Raw genomic sequence first — 24,477 nt, 5'->3', positions numbered from 1 at the left:
TTTGGAATTGTTTACCAAACACGCTAACTGGACATAAATAACGGACATTATTGAACAAATCAAGCATTTATTGTGGACCTGGCATTCCTAGGTCCACAATTCCTGATGAAGTTCATCAAAGGTAAGGAAACATTTATAATGTATTTTCTGGTTTCTGTTGACTCCAACATGGCGGCTAATTTTACTATTGTTCTGAGCGCCGTCTCAGATTATTGCATGGGTTTCTTTTTCCGTAAAGTTTTTTTGAAATCTGACACAGCGGTTGCATTAAGGAGAGGTATATCTATAATTCCATTCCTACATTTATGATGAGTATTTCTGTTGAATGATGTGGCTATGCAAAAATCACTGGATGTTTTCGGAACTAGTGAATGTAACGCGCCAATGTAAATTCAGATTTTCTGATATAAATATGAACTTTATCAAACAAAACATGCATGTATTGTGTAACATGAAGTCCTATGAGTGTCATCTGGTGAAGATTATCAAAAGGTTAGTGATTAATTTTATCTCTATTTGTGTTTTTTCTCTCTCTTTGGCTGGTAAAATTGGCTGTGTATTTTAGTGAGTTGTTGGTGAGCTAACATAATCGTTTGTGGTGCTTTCCCCGTAAATCCTATTTGAAATCGGACACTGTGGTGGGATTAATAACAAGACTACCTTGAGAACTATATAAATTACATGTATGTTTGAGGAATTTTAATTATGAGATTTCTGTTCTTTTGAATATGGCGCCCTGTACCATCACTGGTTGTTGTTATATCGCTCCCGGTAACGGGATCTCAGCCATAACAAGTTAACAATTTCTGCAAGTTGGGTTTTAGCTTGTGGGTTTAGCTTGCTTGAGCTTACTATCTGAGGAGTGTTCATTCACCTGTTTCCATACAGGTTTAATTTTAAAACATTTATCTAACAAAGGAGTTGTTTAATCTAACTGCTTAACGATTTATCTGTACATGGAATTGTATTTGGGTTTATTTTAACTAATTAAAAAAAAATCTTTACAGGAAAATGCCACGAGCACTATTTGATGTGTGGAGACATTTCACTGCAGCTAATGTAGAAGGAAATACTGTGACAAATCATATGTGAAGAATGCAACAAAGATGCAGAATCTTCTGGCCAAGTGCATAAAGTCCCCTCTCAGCACTCACAACAAGCAACCTCTGACAAAATTCCCTCTACTTCTATGTGAGGTGAAAATTATGAATCTGACACCTTATCGATAGCGACAGCTCATGGTCCTACTGGAATCAGACATTTGTTTTTACTCAATGGAGGAACGTAGTCAGAGAAATGCTGATGAATGTTTGCTCGAGCTGTGTATGCAACTGGTTCACCTCTGATGCTCACAGGCAATGTGTATTGGAAGAGATTTCTGAATGTTCTTCACCCAGAATACACCCCTCCAACCAGACATGCATTATCTACTAATTTGCTGGATGCAGAGTTCAACAGAGTTCAAGTAAATCATACAGAAAGCAGACTGTATTGCAATCATCTCTGATTGGTGGTCAAATGTTTGTGGGCAAGGAAAAATTAACTACATCATCTACACCCCTCATCCAGTATTCTACAAGAGCACAGACAAGGGACAACAGACACACCGGTCTCTACATTGCAGATGAGCTGAAGGCAGTCATCAATGACCTTGGGCCACAGAAGGTACTTGCACTGGTGACAGAATATGATACAAACATGAAGGCTGCTTGGTCTAAAGTTGAGTCCTACCCTTACATCACATCCATTGGCTGTGCTGCTCATGCATTGAATCTGCTCCTCAAGGACGTCATGGCACTGAAAACAATGGATACACTCTACAAGAGAGCCAAGGAAATTGTTAGATATTTGAAGGGTCATCATATAGCAGCAAAGTGAGAAGAACAAGACCACGACATTGAAGCTGCACAGCAACACCCGTTGAGGTGGTGTTGTCATCATGTTTGACAGTCTCCTGGAGGGGAAGGAGTCTCTCCAAGAAATGGCCATATCAGTCTGCCAATATGGACAGCCCCATCAAGAGGATCCTCCTGGATGATGTATTTTGGGAGAGAGTGGTAAGCAGCATGAAACTCCTGAAACCTATAGCAGTAGCCATTGCACGGATTGAGGGAGACAATGCCATCCTGTCTGATGTTAAGACTTTGCTTGCAGATGTAAGAGAAGATATCCGTGCTGTCCTGCCCACTTCACTGTTGCTCCAAGCAGAGGAAACTGCAGTTCTGAAATACATCAAAAAGCATGAAGACTTCTGCCTGAAGCCCATACACTCCGCAGCGTACATGTTGGACCCCAAGTATGCGGTCAAGAGCATCCTGTCTGGTGCAGAGCTCAACAAGGCCTATGGTGTCATCACTACTGTGTCTCGCCACCTTGGGCCTGGATGAGGGCAAGGTTCTTGGCAGTCTGGCAAAGTACAATTCCAAGTAAGGGCTTTGGGATGGAGATGCAATATGGCAGTCGTGCCAACATATCCCATCAGCCACCTGGTGAAGGGACTTTGTGGATCTGAAGCTCTTTACCCCGTTGCCTACATCATCCACCAAATCCCAACAACATCAGTCGCCTCAAAGCGCAACTGGTCCTTGTTTGGGAACACACACCAGAGCATGCAACAGGCTGACCAATACAAGGGTTGAAAAATTGGTGGCCATCCGCCCAAATTTGAGGCTTTTTGAGCCCGACAACGAGCCATCGTTGACAGTGAAGAGGAGGCCTGAGAGTCAGATGTTCAAGGGGTGAACATTGAGGAGGTCCAGGGAGAAGACATGGAAGCCTGAGAGGAAGACAGCCTAGAAACTGAAGCTTTGGTTATCATTTTATGTATGTTGAAAATATTTTTGAGAGATGTGATGGATCATTAGGGATCATTCAATACTCCCTTTTGTTGTTCAGTGAATTCATCCCACGTGAAGAGTCAACTACTTTAGTTAAAGTTCAATTCGTAACTAAATAGTTTAAAAATTATATTGGAAGGATTTAATCATTTACAATTATGTCTACCTATCATAACGTAAAAGGTTTATGTTTCTGTCTCCATATGATACGGTAGATTAAAAAACAAGAGCTGGCGCACTGCCAGAAAAAATAGTTTGTGTGGAGGTGCTGACTAACGGCGAATAAACTATCAACGTAAAGTCGCACACTCCATGCATAAACTCCCAGCAATTTAATGTGTTTGTACCAACACTTCGGCATCACTGGGCCTTTCTCAGGGTAATGTCATGAATACTTGAACCAGGTTATGAAAGCAAGCAGTGCAATTAGTGCAACCAATGACAATAGTGAGGGGTGTGTCAATGATTTAAGTTAATTCAAATGAATTAGTTAAACTGTTAAAAAAATAGTATATGGCATATTAAATATATTAGGCTATTGTTATCATATAGAAACATCATGGACTATTGTACATCATATTAGCATCAATCAACATACATTATTGTTTCATTCAATTTCACATAATAATTTCGTATTTCATTTCATATGTGTTACATTTAATCTTTTGGTTCAACCTTAATGTATAATGAGCATCGTCAACAGGGGGAACATATTAGGTGTACGCTAATAAGCTGTAGAAAGAATATATACATTTATAAGACTTGTCCATAAAATAAATAATTGTTCATAAGGGCCTGAGACCAAAGTCAATATTCAGACCACTAGGGGTCAATGTTTTTAGACAGGATATCCAGTAAGCCTCCCTTTGTAGTGGTAGGATCTCGATGTCACCTCCTCTCCTTGGTAGAGCAACATGCTCAATGCCTGTGTATTTGAGGGAGAAGTTGGAATGGTTAAATTCTACTCCTCCCTCAAATACACTGCTCAAAAAATTAAAGGGAACACTTAAACAACTCAATGTAACTGCAAGTCAATCACACTTCTGTGAAATCAAACTGTCCACTTAGGAAGCAACATTGATTGACAATGAATTTCACATGCTGTTGTGCAAATGGAATAGACAACAGGTGGAAATTATAGGCAATTAGCAAGACACCCCCAATAAAAGGAGTGGTTCTGCAGGTGGTAACCACAGACCACTTCTCAGTTCCTATGCTTCCTGGCTGATGTTTTGGTCACTTTTGAATGCTGGCGGTGCTCACTTTAGTGGTAGCATGAGACGGAGTCTACAACCCACACAAGTGGCTCAGGTAGTGCAGCTCATCCAGGATGGCACATCAATGCGAGCTGTGGCAAAAAGGTTTGCTGTGTCTGTCAGCGTAGTGTCCAGAGCATGGAGGCGCTACCAGGAGACAGGCCAGTACATCAGGAGACGTGGAGGAGGCCGTAGGAGGGCAACAACCCAGCAGCAGGACCGCTACCTCTGCCTTTGTGGAAGGAGCAGGAGGAGCATTGCCAGAGCCCTGCAAAATGACCTCCAGCAGGCCACAAATGTGCATGTGTCTGCTCAAACGGTCAGAAACAGACTCCATGAGGGTGGTATGAGGGCCCGACGTCCACAAGTGGTCGTTGTGCTTACAGCCGAACACCGTGCAGGACGTTTGGCATTTGCCAGAGAACACCAAGATTGGCAAGTTCGCCACTGGCGCCCTGTGCTCTTCAGAGATGAAAGCAGGTTCACACTGAGCACGTGACAGACGTGACAGAGTCTGGAGACGCCGTGGAGAACATTCTGCTGCCTGCAACATCCTCCAGCATGACCGGTTTGGCGGTGGGTCAGTCATGGTGTGGGGTGGCATTTCTTTGGGGGGGCCGCACAGCCCTCCATGTGCTCACCAGAGGTAGCCTGACTGCCATTAGGTACCGAGATGAGATCCTCAGACCCCTTGTGAGGCCATATGCTGGTGCAGTTGGCCCTGGGTTCCTCCTAATGCAAGACAATGCTAGACCTCATGTGGCTGGAGTGTGTCAGCAGTTCCTGCAAGAGGAAGGCATTGATGCTATGGACTGGCCCGCCCGTTCCCCAGACCTGAATCCAATTGAGCACATCATGTCTCGCTCCATCCACCAACGCCACGTTGCACCACAGACTGTCCAGGAGTTGGCGGATGCTTTAGTCCAGGTCTTGGAGAAGATCCCTCAGGAGACCATCCGCCACCTCATCAGGAGCATGCCCAGACGTTGTAGGGAGGTCATACAGGCACGTGGAGGCCACACACACTACTGAGCCTCATTTTGACTTGTTTTAAGGACATTACATCAAAGTTGGATCAGCCTGTAGTGTGGTTTTCCACTTTAATTTTGAGTGTGACTCCAAATCCAGACCTCCATGGGTTGATACATTTGATTTCCATTGTTAATTCTTCGTGTGATTTTGTTGTCACCACGTTCAACTATGTAAAGAAAAAAGTATTTAATAAGAATATTTCATTCATTCAGATCTAGGATGTGTTATTTTAGTCTTCCCTTTATTTTTTTGAGCAGTGTTTGAAATTATGTGAAATTGAACGAAACAATATTATATGTTGATGCTAATATGATGTGCAATATTCCATTATGTTTCTATACGATAGCAATAGCATAATATATTTAAAATGCCATATACTAACAGTTTCACTAATTCATTTTTATTAACTTAACCTCTTGGATTTAGGGGGCGCTATTTAAATTTTTGGATGAAAAATGTTCACGTTTTAAACAAGATATTTTCTCACGAAAAGATGCTCGACTATGCATATAATTGACAGCTTTGGATAGAAGACACTCTGACGTTTCCAAAACTGCAAAGATATTGTCTGTGAGTGCCACAGAACTGATGTTACAGGCGAAACCCAGATAAAAATCCAACCAGGAAGTGCCGCATTTTTTGAAACCGCCTCATGCCAATGACTCCTTATATGGCTGTGAATGAGCTACGAATGAGCTTACGTTTTCCACGCATTCCCCAAGGTGTCTACAGCATTGTGACGTCTTTTTAGAATGGCTGTAAGGGACCATATATGGCATGTGGTCACATGGTGTCTCCCGGAGAAAATCTTGCGTAAAATACTGAGGTAGCCATTTTTCCAATCGCTTCTTATGAGAAACCAACTGCCTCGACGGATATATTATCGAATATATTTGTTAACCTCTTGCGCAAGCGTCCCAACTAGAGCTCTGGAAATGCAAATGTGCTACGCTAAATGCTAATAGTATTAGTTAAAACTCAAAAGTTCATTAAAATACACATGCAGGGTATCAAATTAAAGCTACACTCGTTGTGAATCCAGGCAACAAGTCAGATTTTTAAAATGCTTTTCGGCGACAGCATGAGAAGCTATTATCTGATAGCATGCACCAATACACTACAACAGAAAAGCACAGCAGGGGACGTAAACAAAATAATTAGCATTTCGGCGTTACACAAACCGCACAATAAAATAGAAAACAGTCATTACCTTTCACCATCTTCTTTGTTGGCACTCCTAGATGTCCCATAAACACTATTGGGTCTTTATTTCGATTAAATCGGGCCATATAAAGCCAAGATATCGTTATATGTAGACTGTGTGATAAACGAAAAAAACAGCGATTTCACAACGTAACGTCATTTTTTTAAATTCAAAAAGTAGACGATAAACTTTCACAAAACACTTCGAAATACGTTTGTAATGCTACTTTAGGTATTAGTAAACGTTAATAAGCGATAAAAATCATCCGTAGGCGATGTAAATATCATTAGCTGTCGTCTTGGAAAAAATTTCAGGAGAGAGCTCTTCCGGAATGATCTGGGCGGAGACCGGAGGTAAGCGGTGCCCCTCTTTCGGTTCAACCAAGAATCAAAGATGATTAAATTCACAAGATACTCGACAACATGGGGATGCTGTGGGAGTTGAATGCTCAGTCTTATCTAATTCGGCTCACTGTTAACAATTGCTGGAAGTGGCGCAAGGATATTTATTTCCATTTTCTGTGATCAGGTTTTCCTGCGCTTTCCGATGTAACGCACGTTATGTAATAGCCACAGTCGTGATTTAACCAGTTTTAAAAACGTCCGAGGGTCCACACATTCTAACCATATGAACGTACTATATTCCTGGCATGAGTAGCAGGGCGCTGAAATGTTGCGCGATTTTTAACAAAATGTTCAAAAAAGTAGAGGGTAGGAGCAACAGGTTAAAAACACCTTGAGGATGGATCCTAAACAACATTTGCTATGTTTCTGTCGATATTATGTAGCTAATTTTGAAAAAAGTTTGGCGTTATAGTTGTAGCATTTTTTCGGTCGATTTCTCAGCCAAGCATGATGAACAAATGGGAGCTTTTTCGCCTACAAAAATATTATTTTTTGAAAAAAGGAACATTTGCTATCTAACTGGGAGTCTCCTGAGTGAAAGGATCTGAAGTTCTTCAAAGGTAAATGGATTTAATTTGGTTGCTTTTCTTATTTTCGTGAAAATGTTGCCTGCTGCCAGCAGAGCCTAGCATAGCATTATGCCATGATAAACTTACACAAATGCTTGTATAGCGTTGGCTGTAAACGCATATTTTGAAAATCTGAGATGACAGTGTTGTTAACAAAAGGCTAAGCTTGTGTTTGAATATATTCATTTCATTTGCGATTTTCATGAATAGGAATATGCGCTATGATTACGCTCCCGGATACGGGTTTGCTAGTCGAAAACCCGTACCATTATGACACACCCCTCACTAGGACTTCCGGCGCAGACAGAGATGGCCGCCTCGCTTCGCGTTCCTAGGAAACTATGCAGTTTTTTGTTTTTTTTACGTGTTATTTCTTACATTAGTACCCCAGGTCATCTTAGGTTTCATTACATACAGTCGAGAAGAACTACTGAATATAAGATCAGCGTCAACTCACCATGAGTACGACCAAGAATATGTTTTTCGCGACGCGGATCCTGTGTTCTGCCTTACAAACAGGACAACGGAATGGATCCCATGCAGCGACCCAAAAAAACGACTCCGAAAAAGAGGGAAACGAGGCGGTCTTCTGGTCAGACTCCGGAGACGGGCACACCGTGCACCACTCCCCAGCATTCTTCTTGCCAATGTCCAGTCTCTTGACAACAAGGTTGATGAAATCCGAGCAAGGGTAGCATTCCAGAGGGACATCAGAGACTGTAACGTTCTTTGCTTCACGGAAACATGGCTCACTGGAGAGACGCTATCCGAGGCGGTGCAGCCAACGGGTTTCTCCACGCATCGCGCCGACAGAAACAAACATCTTTCTGGTAAGAAGAGGGGCGGGGGCGTATGCCTTATGGCTAACGAGACATGGTGTGATGAAAGAAACATACAGGAACTCAAATCCTTCTGTTCGCCCGATTTAGAATTCCTGACAATCAAATGTAGGCCAAATTATCTACCAAGAGAATTCTCTTCAATGATAATCACAGCCGTATATATCCCCCCCCCCCCCAAGCAGACACATCGATGGCTCTGAACAAACTTTATTTAACTCTTTGCAAACTGGAAACCATTTATCAGGAGGCTGCATTCATTGTAGCTGGGGATTTTAACAAGGCTAATCTGAAAACAAGACTCCCTAAATTTTATCAGCATATCGATTGCGCAACCAGGGGTGGAAAAACCTTGGATCATTGTTACTCTAACTTCCGCGACGCATATAAGGCCCTGCCCCGCCCCCTTTCGGAAAAGCTGACACGACATTTTGTTGATCCCTGCCTACAGCCAGAAACTAAAACAAGAGGCTCCCACGCTGAGGTCTGTCCAACGCTGGTCCGACCAAGCTGACTCCACACTCCAAGACTGCTTCCATCACGTGGACTGGGATATGTTTCGTATTGCGTCAGATAACAATATTGACGAATACGCTGATTCGGTGTGCGAGTTCATTAGAACGTGCGTTGAAGATGTCGTTCCCATAGCAACGATTAAAACATTCCCTAACCAGAAACCGTGGATTGATGGCAGCATTCGCGTGAAACTGAAAGCGCGAACCACTGCTTTTAATCAGGGCAAGGTGTCTGGTAACATGACCGAATACAAACAGTGCAGCTATTCCCTCCGCAAGGCTATCAAACAAGCTAAGCGTCAGTACAGAGACAAAGTAGAATCTCAATTCAACGGCTCAGACACAAGAGGCATGTGGCAGGGTCTACAGTCAATCACGGACTACAGGAAGAAATCCAGCCCAGTCACGGACCAGGATGTCTTGCTCCCAGGCAGACTAAATAACTTTTTGCCCGCTTTGAGGACAATACAGTGCCACTGACACGGCCTGCAACGAAAACATGCGGTCTCTCCTTCACTGCAGCCGAGGTGAGTAAGACATTTAAACGTGTTAACCCTCGCAAGGCTGCAGGCCCAGACGGCATCCCCAGCCGCGCCCTCAGAGCATGCGCAGACCAGCTGGCCGGTGTGTTTACGGACATATTCAATCAATCCCTATACCAGTCTGCTGTTCCCACATGCTTCAAGAGGGCCACCATTGTTCCTGTTCCCAAGAAAGCTAAGGTAACTGAGCTAAACGACTACCGCCCCGTAGCACTCACTTCCGTCATCATGAAGTGCTTTGAGAGACTAGTCAAGGACCATATCACCTCCACCCTACCTGACACCCTAGACCCACTCCAATTTGCTTACCGCCCAAATAGGTCCACAGACGATGCAATCTCAACCACACTGCACACTGCCCTAACCCATCTGGACAAGAGGAATACCTATGTGAGAATGCTGTTCATCGACTATAGCTCGGCATTTAACACCATAGTGCCCCCCAAGCTCGTCATCAAGCTCGAGACCCTGGGTCTCGACCCCGCCCTGTGCAACTGGGTACTGGACTTCCTGACGGGCCGCCCCCAGGTGGTGAGGGTAGGCAACAACATCTCCTCCCCGCTGATCCTCAACACTGGGGCCCCACAAGGGTGCGTTCTGAGCCCTCTCCTGTACTCCCTGTTCACCCACGACTGCGTGGCCACGCACGCCGCCAACTCAATCATCAAGTTTGCGGACGACACAACAGTGGTAGGCTTGATTACCAACAACGACGAGACGGCCTACAGGGAGGAGGTGAGGGCCCTCGGAGTGTGGTGTCAGGAAAATAACCTCACACTCAACGTCAACAAAACTAAGGAGATGATTGTGGACTTCAGGAAACAGCAGAGGGAACACCCCCCTATCCACATCGATGGAACAGTAGCGGAGAGGGTAGCAAGTTTTAAGTTCCTCGGCATACACATCACAGACAAACTGAATTGGTCCACTCACACAGACAGCGTCGTGAAGAAGGCGCAGCAGCGCCTCTTCAACCTCAGGAGGCTGAAGAAATTCGGCTTGTCACCAAAAGCACTCACAAACTTCTACAGATGCACAATCGAGAGCATCCTGGCGGGCTGTATCACCGCCTGGTACGGCAACTGCTCCGCCCTCAACCGTAAGGCTCTCCAGAGGGTAGTGAGGTCTGCACAACGCATCACCGGGGGCAAACTACCTGCCCTCCAGGACACCTACACCACCCGATGTTACAGGAAGGCCATAAAGATCATCAAGGACATCAACCACCCGAGCCACTGCCTGTTCACCCCGCTATCATCGAGAAGGCGAGGTCAGTACAGGTGCATCAAAGCTGGGACCGAGAGACTGAAAAACAGCTTCTCTCTCAAGGCCATCAGACTGTTAAACAGCCACCACTAACATTGAGTGGCTGCTGCCAACACACTGACACTGACTCAACTCCAGCCACTTTAATAATGGGAATTGAGGGGAAATTATGTAAATATATCACTAGCCACTTTAGACAATGCTACCTTATATAATGTTACTTACCCTACATTATTCATCTCATATGCATACGTATATACTGTACTCTATATCATCGACTGCATCCTTATGTAATACATGTATCACTAGCCACTTTAACTATGCCACTTTGTTTACATACTCATCTCATATGTATATACTGTACTCGATACCATCTACTGTATCTTGCCAATGCTGCTCTGTACCATCACTCATTCATATATCCTTATGTACATATTCTTTATCCCCTTACACTGTGTATAAGACAGGAGTTTTGGAATTGTTAGTTAGATTACTTGTTGGTTATTACTGCATTGTCGGAACTAGAAGCACAAGCATTTCGCTACACTCGCATTAACATCTGCTAACCATGTGTATGTGACAAATAAAATTTGATTTGATTTGATTGCACTATTTGTCAACATTACCCTGAGAAAGGCACAGTGATGCCGAAAAGTTGGTAAATACCAATTCAATTGCTGTGAGTTTATACATGGTGTGTGCGACTTTCTTTAATTTGATAGTTTAGAGTCCATATGATATGGTAAAAAACACAGCAAACAAAGAAACATCCCTTTTTCAGGACCCTGTCCTTCAAAGATAATTCGTAAAAATACAAATAGCTTCACAGATCTTCATTATAAAGGGTTTAAACACCGTTTCCCATGCTCAATGAACCATAAACAATTAATGAACATGCACATGTGGTACGGTCGTTAAGACACTGACAGCTTACAGACGGCAGGCAATTAAGGTCACAGTTATGAAAAGTTAGGACACTAAAAAGAGGCCTTTCTACTGACTCTGAAAAACACCAAAAGAAAGATGCCCAGGGTCCCTGCCCATCTGCGTGAACGTGCCTTAGGCATGCTGCAAGGAGGCATGAGGACTGCAGATGTGACCGTCTTTGTATCATAGATAATTGCGTAATTATCGTATTTCGTCGTCCTAACGCAGTCTACACTGCTATCTGCCCTGCAGCTAGCCAGCTAGCTAACGTCCACCGTCTACCGATTAGCAGCACAACTATTACACTCAACTGAACGACTTGATTAGTGTAGTGTTAGCTAGCTACATAGTTGTCTTTGCTGTCTTCGTATCCAAGATAATTGTGTAGTTTAGAGTGTGTAGTTTTAGAGTGATTATCTTAATTTACCGAGGTTAGCTAGCCAGCTATTTGTCGTCCTTAACGTAGGAGACACTGCTAGCTAGCCAACAGCTAGCCAACGTCTACCGAACAGAACTTCCTCACTCAACAACCCGGTCGCATTTCGCTTCGCTCCACAGGTAGTATCACATTTTTCATTTCATTTCATTACAGTACAACGGCTTGATTTGTTTGATCGTAGCTAGCTACATAGCTAGCTACATAGCCGTCTTTGTATCAAAGATAATTGTGTAGTCTAGAGCGATTTCCTAGGTTAGCTAGCCAGCTATTGTCGTTCTTTTAACGCAACGTAACGTAATCAACACTGCTAGCTAGCCCCGAATAGCAGCACAGTAGAAACTATTACACTCAACGGAACGACTTGATTAATGTAGTGTCAACAACGCAGACACTGCCAGCTAGCCTACATAGTCAACAACGCAGCCTCTGCCAGCTAGCCTACTTCAGCAGTACTGTATCATTTTAATCATTTTAGTCAATAAGATTCTTGCTACGTAAGCTTAACTTTCTGAACACTCGAGACGTGTAGTCCACTTGTTATTCCAATCTCCTTTGCATTAGCGTAGCCTCTTCTGTAGCCTGTCAACTATGTGTCTGTCTATCCCTGTTCTCTCCTCTCTGCACAGACCATACAAACGCTCCACACCGCGTGGCCGCGGCCACCTAATCTGGTGGTCCCAGCGCACGACCCACGTGGAGTTCCAGGTCTCCGGTAGCCTCTGGAACTGCCGATCTGCGGCCAACAAGGCAGAGTTCATCTCAGCCTATGCCTCCCTCCAGTCCCTCGACTTCTTGGCACTGACGGAAACATGGATCACCACAGACAACACTGCTACTCCTACTGCTCTCTCTTCGTCTGCCCACGTGTTCTCGCACACCCCGAGAGCTTCTGGTCAGCGGGGTGGTGGCACCGGGATCCTCATCTCTCCCAAGTGGTCATTCTCTCTTTCTCCCCTTACCCATCTGTCTATCGCCTCCTTTGAATTCCATGCTGTCACAGTTACCAGCCCTTTCAAGCTTAACATCCTTATCATTTATCGCCCTCCAGGTTCCCTCGGAGAGTTCATCAATGAGCTTGATGCCTTGATAAGCTCCTTTCCTGAGGACGGCTCACCTCTCACAGTTCTGGGCGACTTTAACCTCCCCACGTCTACCTTTGACTCATTCCTCTCTGCCTCCTTCTTTCCACTCCTCTCCTCTTTTGACCTCACCCTCTCACCTTCCCCCTACACACAAGGCAGGAAATACGCTCGACCTCATCTTTACTAGATGCTGTTCTTCCACTAACCTCATTGCAACTCCCTCCAAGTCTCCGACCACTACCTTGTATCCTTTTCCCTCTCGCTCTCATCCAACACTTCCCACACTGCCCCTACTCGGATGGTATCGCGCCGTCCCAACCTTCGCTCTCTCTCCCCCGCTACTCTCTCCTCTTCCATCCTATCATCTCTTCCCTCTGCTCAAACCTTCTCCAACCTATCTCCTGATTCTGCCTCCTCAACCCTCCTCTCCTCCCTTTCTGCATCCTTTGACTCTCTATGTCCCCTATCCTCCAGGCCGGCTCGGTCCTCCCCTCCCGCTCCGTGGCTCGACGACTCATTGCGAGCTCACAGAACAGGGCTCCGGGCAGCCGAGCGGAACTGGAGGAAAACTCGCCTCCCTGCGGACCTGGCATCCTTTCACTCCCTCCTCTCTACATTTTCCTCTTCTCTCTCTGCTGCTAAAGCCACTTTCTACCACTCTAAATTCCAAGCATCTGCCTCTAACCCTAGGAAGCTCTTTGCCACCTTCTCCTCCCTCCTGAATCCTCCTCCTCCCCCCCCCCTCCTCCCTCTCTGCAGATGACTTCGTCAACCATTTTGAAAAGAAGGTCGATGACATCCGATCCTCGTTTGCTAAGTCAAACGACACCGCTGGTTCTGCTCACACTGCCCTACCCTGTGCTCTGACCTCTTTCTCCCCTCTCTCTCCAGATGAAATCTCGCGTCTTGTGACGGCCGGCCGCCCAACAACCTGCCCGCTTGACCCTATCCCCTCCTCTCTTCTCCAGACCATTTCCGGAGACCTTCTCCCTTACCTCACCTCGCTCATCAACTCATCCCTGACCGCTGGCTACGTCCCTTCAGTCTTCAAGAGAGCGAGAGTTGCACCCCTTCTGAAAAAACCTACACTCGATCCCTCCGATGTCAACAACTACAGACCAGTATCCCTTCTTTCTTTTCTCTCCAAAACTATTGAACGTGCCGTCCTTGGCCAGCTCTCCCGCTATCTCTCTCAGAATGACCTTCTTGATCCATATCAGTCAGGTTTCAAGACTAGTCATTCAACTGAGACTGCTCTTCTCTGTATCACGGAGGCGCTCCGCACTGCTAAAGCTAACTCTCTCTCCTCTGCTCTCATCCTTCTAGACCTATCGGCTGCCTTCGATACTGTGAACCATCAGATCCTCCTCTCCACCCTCTCCGAGTTGGGCATCTCCGGCGCGGCCCACGCTTGGATTGCGTCCTACCTGACAGGTCGCTCCTACCAGGTGGCGTGGCGAGAATCCGTCTCCACACCACGTGCTCTCACCACTGGTGTCCCCCAGGGCTCTGTTCTAGGCCCTCTCCTATTCTCGCTATACACCAAGTCACTTGGCTCTGTCATAACCTCACATGGTCTCTCCTATCATTGCTATGCAGACGACACACAATCTTCTCCTTTCCCCCTTCTGATGACCAGGTGGCGAATCGCATCTCTGCATGTCTGGCAGACATATCAGTGTGGATGACGGATCACCACCTCAAGCTGAACCTCGGCAAGACGGAGCTGCTCTTCCTCCCCCGGGAAGGACTGCCCGTTCCATGATCTCGCCATCACGGTTGACAACTCCATTGTGTCCTCCTCCCAGAGCGCTAAGAACCTTGGCGTGATCCTGGACAACACCCTGTCGTTCTCAACTAACATCAAGGCGGTGGCCCGTTCCTGTAGGTTCATGCTCTACAACATCCGCAGAGTACGACCCTGCCTCACACAGGAAGCGGCGCAGGTCCTAATCCAGGCACTTGTCATCTCCCGTCTGGATTACTGCAACTCGCTGTTGGCTGGGCTCCCTGCCTGTGCCATTAAACCCCTACAACTCATCCAGAACGCCGCAGCCCGTCTGGTGTTCAACCTTCCCAAGTTCTCTCACGTCACCCCGCTCCTCCGCTCTCTCCACTGGCTTCCAGTTGAAGCTCGCATCCGCTACAAGACCATGGTGCTTGCCTACGGAGCTGTGAGGGGAACGGCACCTCAGTACCTCCAGGCTCTGATCAGGCCCTACACCCAAACAAGGGCACTGCGTTCATCCACCTCTGGCCTGCTCGCCTCCCTACCACTGAGGAAGTACAGTTCCCGCTCAGCCCAGTCAAAACTGTTCGCTGCTCTGGCCCCCCAATGGTGGGACAAACTCCCTCACGACGCCAGGACAGCGGAGTCAATCACCACCTTCCGGAGACACCTGAAACCCCACCTCTTTAAGGAATACCTAGGATAGGATAAAGTAATCCCTCTCACCCCCCCCCTTAAAAGATTTAGATGCACTACTGTTCCACTGGATGTCATAAGGTGAATGCACCAATTTGTAAGTCGCTCTGGATAAGAGCGTCTGCTAAATGACTTAAATGTAAATGTAAATGTGACCAGGGCAATACATAGCAATGATCGTACTGTGAGACCTCGAAGACAGCGCTACATGGAGACAGGACGGACAGCTGATCGTCCTCACAGTGGCAGACCAAGTGTAACAACACCTGCACACGATCAGTACATCCGAACATCACACCTGCGGGACAGGTACAGGATGGCAACAACAACTGCCCGAGTTACACCAGGAAAGCACAATCCCTCCATCAGTGTTCAGACTGTCCGCAATAGGCTAAGAGAGGCTGGACTGAGGGCTTGTAGGTCTGTTGTAAAGGCATGTCCTCACCAGACATCACCGGCAACAACATCGCCTATGGGCACAAACCCATCGTCGCTGGACCAGACAGGACTGGCAAAAAGTGCTCTTCACTGACGAGTCGCGGTTTTGTCTCACCAAGGGTGAATAGCGTTTATCGTCGAAGGAATGAGCGTTACACCGAGGCCTGTACTCTGGAGCGGGATTGATTTGGAGGCGGAGGGTCAGTCATGGTCTGTGGCGGTGTGTCATAGCATCATCGGACTGAGCTTGTTGTCATTGCAGGCAATCTCAACGCTGTGCGTTACAGGGAAGACATCCTCCTCCCTCATGTTGTACCCTTCCTGCAGGTTCATCCTGACATAACCCTCCAATATGACAGCACCACCAGCCATACTGCTCATTCTGTGCGGGATTTCCTGCAAGACGGGAATGTCAGTGTTCTGTCATGGCCAGCAAAGAGCCCGGATCTCAATCCCATTGAGCAGTCTGGGACCTGTTGGATCGGAGAGTGAGGACTAGGGCCATTCCCCCCCAGAAATGTCCGGGAACTTGCCTTGGTGGAAGAGTGGGGTAACATCTCACTGCAGTACTTAATGCAGCTGGTAGACACACAAGACACTGACTGTTACTTTAGATTTTGACTCCACACCCTTTGTTCAGGGACACATTATTCCATTTCTGTTAGTCACATGTCTGTGGAACTTGTTCAGTTTATGTCTCAGTTGTTGAATCTTGTTATGTCACACAAATATTTACACATTAAGTTTGCTGAAAATGAACACAGTTGACGGTGAGAGAACGTTTATTTTTTTGATGAGTTTATATCCAATGCAAAAAACATCACATTTAAATGGTATTAATAATAATTCCCATATATTCCCGTGGAAAGTTTCTACCTCTGAATATTTCCCAAAATGTGCAACCCTATATGCAACACCTGTCAGGTGGATGGATTACCTTGGAAAAGGAGAAATGCTCACCAACAGGGATGTAAACCAATTTGTGCACAACATTTGAGAGACATACAGTTTTTGTACATATGGAAAAATTTGGGGATCTTTTATTTCAGCTCATGAAACCTACACTTTACTTCCGTTTATATTTTTGTTCAGTATAGCTAACTAGCCATTTAATTTGCGCTCACACTCAAAACACAATACCAACAGCAGAATTATAGTCAGTGTACAAAACATTAGGAAAACATTCCTAATATCAAATTGCAGCCCCTTTTGCCCTCAAAACAGCCTCAATTCGTCGAGGCATGAACACTACAAGGTGTCGAAAGCGTTCCACAGGGATGCTGGCCCATGTTGACTCCAATTCTTCCCACAGTTGTGTCAAGTTGGCTGGATGTCCTTTGGGTGGTGGACCATTCTTGATACACATGGGAAACAGTTTATCGTTGCAGTTCTTGACACACTCTAACCGGTGCACCTGGCACTTAATACCACACCCAGTTCAAAGGCACTTAAATCTTTTGTCTTGCCCATTCACCCTTTGAATGGCACACATACACAATCCATGTCTCAATTGTCTCAAGGCTTAACAGTCCTTCTTTAACCCGTCTCTCCCTATTCATCTACGCTGATTGAAGTGGATTTAACAAGTGAGATCAATAAGGGATCATATCTTTCACCTGGTCAGTCTGTCATGGAAATAGCAGGTGTTCCTTATGTTTTAAATACTCAGGGTATCTGAGAAATACTTCTAGTGTTACAAATGCAGCTGCACACAACAACAAAGTCAATATCCGCATGGGAAGTAGATGGTTAGAATAAAATCACCTAAACAAACTGCACTATCAATTTAGGAGTCTACAATCTCACCATGTTGAACCTGCAGATCGATGTGCCTCGCAGAGTGGAGTCTGACATTCGCAACGGCACCATGTAATGCACCCTGGACTGAAGAGGCAGACACAAAGGAGAAATGTGGTGGGCCCTCTTAAATTACACATTTCTAAAAGGTAGGAATATCACAAAAATATGATCAACGGTTTATCTGAGAGAAGAAAAGCTCTCGCATTAGGACATCGGCAGTATTGAAATCTGACATGTATGATAGACGTTTTCGCAATCTCCTCGAGCGTGGTTGATGACAAGCTATATTGAATACATTTCGTTGATCAAAGAATCGTGAAACGTTCATATAGATGTAAAGGGGAACCAATAGTATTGATTCAGGTAGGAAAAATAATAAAAATTTGGAGTTGCGAGGTTTTCATCCAACAGCGACAGTATAATAATATAAATCTATGTAACTGAAGTGATTTGGTCAAATGTAAGTTACTTTCTTCAGAAATTACTTGAGTAAGAATACAGCCCACCGTAGCACTTTAATACCCACCTATGGGGAGTGGGAGTGAGAGTCAGACACGAAACAGGGAAAGGGAATATACTTTCATTGCAGTGTCGTGTCTTTGTCTATGCCGGATTAAGTGATATGACATGCTATTCTATAAAATAATTTCTCCGTAATTAATATTACCTGATTGAGCTAATCATGTAAATGTAATTAACTAGAGAGTCGGGCACCACAAAATAATATTTATAGAGCTGTTATCTTACGAAAAAAAAACTCTTAAAGACCTAGTAATATTTTACATCAATAGCAGTCAATATTAATCGTCATCTTAATTCAGTCTCATATGAAAGTTGTAAATTCTTGGTTTCCACGAGCCCTGGCTAACAATTTGAATCAGAAACAATAAATAATTAAACCCAATTTTGTTACTAAATACCCAACTAATCACACAAAATTACACATACACAATTAAATTGATTACAAATTACGTCATAAAGGAAAACGTACCTAGCGGGCAGAACAGATATGACAGCTGGTTACACAAAAGAAAAGGGGTGGGGTGAAAGAGCAGGAAAGAGCGGGAAGATCTTCGTCAGAATGCACTCCCAGGAATCCCAGTTCCACATTAAATGTTTGTTTTAGTTGGATAATGTCCATCATTTATGTCCAAAGAGCTACTTTTGTTAGAATGTTTGGTAAACAAATCCTAAGTCATGAAGTGCGTTCCCTAGTTTTGCCTGCCATATGAGTTCTGTTATACTCCCAGACATCATTCAAACAGTTTTAGAAACTTCAGAGTGTTTTCTATCCAATAATAATAATAATAATAATATGCATATATTAGCAACTGGGACTGAGGAGCAGGCCGTTTACTTTGGGCACCTTTCATCCAAGCTACTCAATACTGCCCCTGCAGCCATAAGAAGTTAATGCAGCTGGTGGCCATACCAGATACAGACTGTTACTTTTCATTTAACCCCCCCTTTGTTCAGGGACACATTATTCCATTTCTGTTAGTCACATGTCTGTGGAACTTCTTCAGGTTGTGTGTCAGTTGTTGAATCTTTTTATGTTCATACAAATATTTACACATTAAGTTATCTGAAAATAAACGCAGTTAACAGTGAGAGGACGTTTCTTTTTTTGCTGAGTTTATAACATTCTATTGGTTGCAAGAATTTTGCATAATAATTTGAAATGAAAAAGTTTTGAATCCTGCGTTGTTTTGGGTATCACTTCATAAACCATGTGCCATGGAATCGGTACATCGAAAATCTCCTCCCAACTATTTTTCAGCCTGTATGGCGCAACATCAACAGTGAAGAGGCGACTCGGATGCTGGCCTTCTAGGCAGAGTTCCTCTGTCCAGTGTGTGTTCTTTTGCCCATCTTCATCTTTTATTTGTTTTGGCCAGTCTGAGATATGGCTTTTTCTTTGCAACTCTGCCTAGAAGGCCAGCATCCGAGTCGCCTCTACACTGTTGATGTTGAGACTGGTGTTTTGTGGGTACAATTTAATGAAGCTGCCAGTTGAGGACTTGTGAGCCATCTGTTTATCATTATTCACTTTGAACTGGACTGTGTGTTTACAGGCAGGATCAACAGCTCAACGTTAGATCACTAGAACACATTCACAAAAAAAACACCTGAATCGATTTCTGCAAAAATGTAAATACCACTTGAGTCCTCCTACATTTGGGAACTTTGTGGTCCCATTTATCAAACAACCATGAAAAAGGTAGGCTCTCTCTCCCTCAGTTGCCTATGCACATCAACAAGATCAACAACTAATGCTAGCCAGAACGAGATGCGCTAAATTCTAACGAGGGAACATTATTAGATCAACACAATCAAACTTTGAGCTAGTTGGACGTCAAAATTGCACTGAAAAATGATGGGCATTAGTAACCTTCTGGTCTTTGCTCGTCCCAATCCACATTTTGACAACTGAATGGGAACTTGCCTGTCTGCCCGCCCATTTGATCGATGCCAAATACATTTGATTGACAACTAAGACATATGCTCAAAATGGACTACTGCCATTCAAGTTCAGAATCACTAGCTAGCAAAGTGATTCACATTTCTTGCTAGCTAAACAAATGTCCCCTGTAGCTCTAGCTGTAGCCACCAAAAACAATGACTCCTCCAATGACATGACATCCTCCCAGCAACTAGCTAGCCAACGCTAGCTTGCTAAAAAAATTAGCTACATAAAAAGGATACGCTAGCCCAGAGTTGTCAAACTCAAATCAGTGCACAGGGGCCACATTGAAAAAAATTACGAATTTGCAGGCCAAACATAGATGCATGCTTTTTTTGTAAAAAGGCATAGGCTGCGACACAAACTGACATTGTATTATTTGAAAAAGATGACCCTTTATAATATCCACTTATGTACATAGGATGCTCTATATAATATATTAAAACAAAAGAGATACAGTGCAGTTGGAGAGTATTCAGACCCCTTGACTATTACAAATAAACAGAAATATCATATTTACATAAGTATTCAGACCCTTTGCAATGAGACTCGAAACTGAGATCAGGTGCATCCTGTTTCCATTCATCATCCTTGACATTTTTCTACAACTTGGTTGGAGTCTACCCGTGGTAAGTTAAATTGATTGAACATGATTTGGAAAGGCACACACCTGTCTATATAAGGTTCCACAGTTGACAGTGTATGTCAGAGCAAAAAAAACAAGCCATATGGTCAAAGCAATTGTCCGTAGAGCTCCGAGGTAGGATTGTGTCGAGACACAGATCTGGGAAAGGGTACAAAAAAAATGTCTGCAGCATTGAAGGTCAACAAAAACACAGTGGCCACCGTCATTCTTAAATGGAAGAAGTCTGGAACCACCAAGACTCTTCATAGAATTGGCCGCCCAGCCAAACTGAGCAATTGGGGGAGAAGCTCCTGGTCAGGAAGGTGACTAAGAACCCGATCACTCTGACAGAGCTCCAAAGTTCCTCTGTGGAGATGGGAGAATCTTCCAGAAGGACAACCATCTCTGCAGCACTCCACCAATCAGGCCTATATGATAGAGTGGCCAGTAAAAGGCACATGACAGCCCGCTTGGAGTTTGCTTGAGACCAAGATTGAACTCTTTGGCCTGAATGCCAAGGGTCACATCTGGAGGAAACCCGGCACCATCCCTACGGTGAAGCACAAGAGTGGCAGCATCATGCTGTAGGGATGTTTTTCAGCGACAGAAACTGGGATCGAAGGAAAGATGAACGGAGCAAAGTACAGAGAGATCCTTGATGAAAACCTGCTCCAGAGCACTCACGACCTCACACTGAGGCGAAGGTTCACCTTCCAACAGGACAACGGCCCAAAACACACAGCCAAGACAACGCGGGAGTGGATTCGGGACAAGTCTTTGAATGTCCTTGAGTGGCCCAACCAGAGCCCGGACTTGAACCCGATTGAACATCTCTGGAGAGACCTGAAAATAGCTGTGCAGCAATGCTCCCCATCCAACCTGACAGAGATTGAGAGGATCTGCAGAGAACCTCCTCAAATACAGGTGTGCCAAGCTTGTAGCATCATACCAAAGAAGACTCCAGGCTGTAATCGCTGCCAATGGAGCTTCAACAAAGCATAGAGTAAAAGGTCTGAATACCTATGTAAATGTTATTTCAGTTAGTTGTTTCTAAAAACCTGTTTCTGCTTTGTCATTATGGGTAGATTGAGGGGGGGGGGACTATTTAATTCCATTTTAGAATAAGGCTGTAACATAATAAAATGTGGAAAAACTCATGAGTTCTGAATACTTTCCCAATGCACTGTATACTTGCTTGTGACTTGTAGTGCAGCACATCATGGGCGATATGGTAGCTGGCCAAAATGAATTGACAACACAAATCATTGCACGGGCCAAATAGAAAAGTACAGCATCATGCCTTGAGCACAGACAGAACAATGAGACAGACATTTCACAGGATGTATAAATGTGAAGCATTCGCTTAGCGTTTCCACTCACTACCAAATACTGTAGCGAGAAGAAGTCCACTGGCAGGCACCATGAGAAGATGGAACGAGATGGATTTTGGCTGACATTTTCTCAAAGATGAAACTTTTGATCTCAATACAGTTTTCTGTTCCCAAAACTAGAATCTGTTATGAACAGAGTGGACTATGTTTTGTAGACTTTACCTTTTGCAAAAATGTATATAATCTGTTGTTTATGCTGCAGAGGCAAATTGAGTCATTGCACATGCGCACTTCTGAAGAGGCGTCCCCGAACGGAAATATGCAGACATCTGCTAGAACGGGCCAATAGGATCTCGCTAGCACGTGCTTGGCTCTGCCCACCTCCTTGCTTGTCCCGCCCACTTTGACTAATTTGTTCCAATTGGAAACGAGAGGCTGTGGTCTATCTTGGTTTAGTAATACAAATCTTTGGCTTGAGTTTAACACGTCCGCTAGCCTTTTAGCCACGTTATGACAGACTTGTGATCATTGCACTTGCTAGTTTGATTGTATTGACATTCCCAGACTTTTTTTTCTCTTCAGAATATTGAGTCATTGAAACAGTGCATCCCGAATGGGTGGTGCTGCTGCCAACAATGTACCAGGCCATCTCTGATACAACCTGAGAGCAATATTTTTTGGACTGCCAAGAAATGTATTGGTGAAATATATGAATCATGCATTGAACAGCATCCATCTATTCTGCCAACAACGCCTTACTGTACATTTGTACTTCAAATGTAACCTTTCTTTACCTAGGTAAGTTAGTTAAGAACTAATTCTTATTTTCAATGATGGCCTAAGAACAGTGGGTTAACTGCCTTGTTCAGGGGCAGAACGACAGATTTGTACCTTGTCAGCTCGGGGATTCCGGTCCAGCAACACTTCGGTTCCTGGCCCAACGCTCTAATCACTAGGCTACCTGCCGCACATCATGGATTTTTTGTCAAATATTATTTATTTTAAAAACCTCTTATAAAGTTGGTTTTGTAGCATAAACTGTGAATTTTATACTATTGACTGACATGAGTGTCCACTTTAACTCGTGGAGTTCAGGTTAATCAGCAAAGGAACACACTGTTTGAAAAGTAAGCAACTAACTAGCTAAAGAAATATAGCTAGTTGGAAAGATAGCTTTCTTGATCTACAGAAAACGAAACTAACGTTACTTGCCTCTGTCTATGGTATTTTTACAACAATAACTGGCGATTTGGCTAGCTACGGTATTAGATACCTTTACAGTTACGGCAGCTAACTATCTAGCCTACATCTAAAGATAACGTTTGCTACGTGAGCAGACTGATTTTTCTGAAGGCGACTTGAAGAACAGCGCCATTATATATAATAACTGCAACTTACATTAATCTTCTTGCCATGGTTGTAGCCCCGTGTTTTGATAAATAAACTGGTTGTGTGTGTTATATTTTCAAGGACTTCCTAAAAGCTTCTCCACAGCGACAATAAAGAAGTGCTTCCGGGTCACGTAATATCGAAAATGTTCAAAGTAAAAGTCCCCAATTTAAAAGTAGAAAAGTTGAATTAATCTGTATTTATTCATGATCTATACAGTACCTGTCAAAAGTTTCGACACACCTACTTATTCAAGAGTTTCTTTATTTTACTATTTTCTACATTGAAGATTAATAGTGAATAAGTCAACACTATGAAATAATACATATGGAATCATGTAGTAACCAAAAAAATGCTAAACAAATCCAAATATATGTTATATTTGTGATTCTTCAAAGTAGCCACTCTTACATTGATGATAGCTTTGCACAAGCATGGCAGTCTATCAACCAGCTTCATGAGGTGGTAACCTGGAATGCATTTCAGTTAACAGGTGTGCCATGTTAAAAGTTAATGTGTGGAATTTCTTTCCTTCTTAATATGCTTGAGCCAATCAGTTGTGTTGTGACAAGGTAGGGGTGGTATAAATAAGATAGCACTATTTGGTAAAAGTCCAAGTCCATATTATAGCAAGAACAGCTCAAATAAGCAAAGAGAAACAACACTCCATCATTACTTTAAGACATGGTCAGTCAATGGCAGAAAATGTCTAAAACTTTGAAAGTTTCTTCAAGTGCTGTCACAAAAACCATCAAGCGCTATGATGAAACTGGCTCTCATGAGGACCACCACAGGAAAGGAAGACCCAGAGGTGTCTCTGCCGCAGAGGATAAGTTAATTCGAGTTACCAGCCTCAGGAATTGCAGCCCAAATAAATGCTTCACAGAGTTCAAGTAACAGACACTTCTTAAAATCAACTGTTCAGAGGAGACTGCATGAATCTGGTCTTCATGGTCGAACTGCTGCAAAGAAACCACTACTAAAGGACACCAAAAAGAAGAGACTTTCTTGGGCCAAGAAACACAAGCAATGGACATTAGACTGGTGTTAATCTGCCCTTTGGTCTGATTTTAGATTTTTGGTTCCAACCGCC

The 24,477-nt window shown here is 44.1% G+C and overlaps 1 protein-coding gene across 2 annotated transcripts in view; it reads right to left on the bottom strand.

Moving 5' to 3' along the window:
- Positions 1 to 23,504, bottom strand: part of mrpl23 (mitochondrial ribosomal protein L23) — a 144,929-nt gene extending 121,425 nt beyond the window's left edge. For both annotated transcript variants that reach the window (XM_029668814.2, XM_029668815.2), the window contains exon 1: positions 23,394 to 23,504. In XM_029668814.2, coding sequence (XP_029524674.1) covers positions 23,394 to 23,410 — 17 coding nt within the window. In that variant the 5' untranslated portion in view covers positions 23,411 to 23,504. The remainder of the gene's footprint in view (positions 1 to 23,393) is intronic.
- Between the last annotated feature and the right edge of the window lie 973 nt (positions 23,505 to 24,477).

The sequence above is a fragment of the Oncorhynchus nerka genome, linkage group LG9a (genome assembly GCF_034236695.1).
Source record: "Oncorhynchus nerka isolate Pitt River linkage group LG9a, Oner_Uvic_2.0, whole genome shotgun sequence".
NCBI lineage: Eukaryota > Metazoa > Chordata > Actinopteri > Salmoniformes > Salmonidae > Oncorhynchus > Oncorhynchus nerka.
The sequence above is the reverse complement of the archived record's forward strand: the minus strand, read 5'-3'. Positions and strand labels throughout refer to the sequence as shown.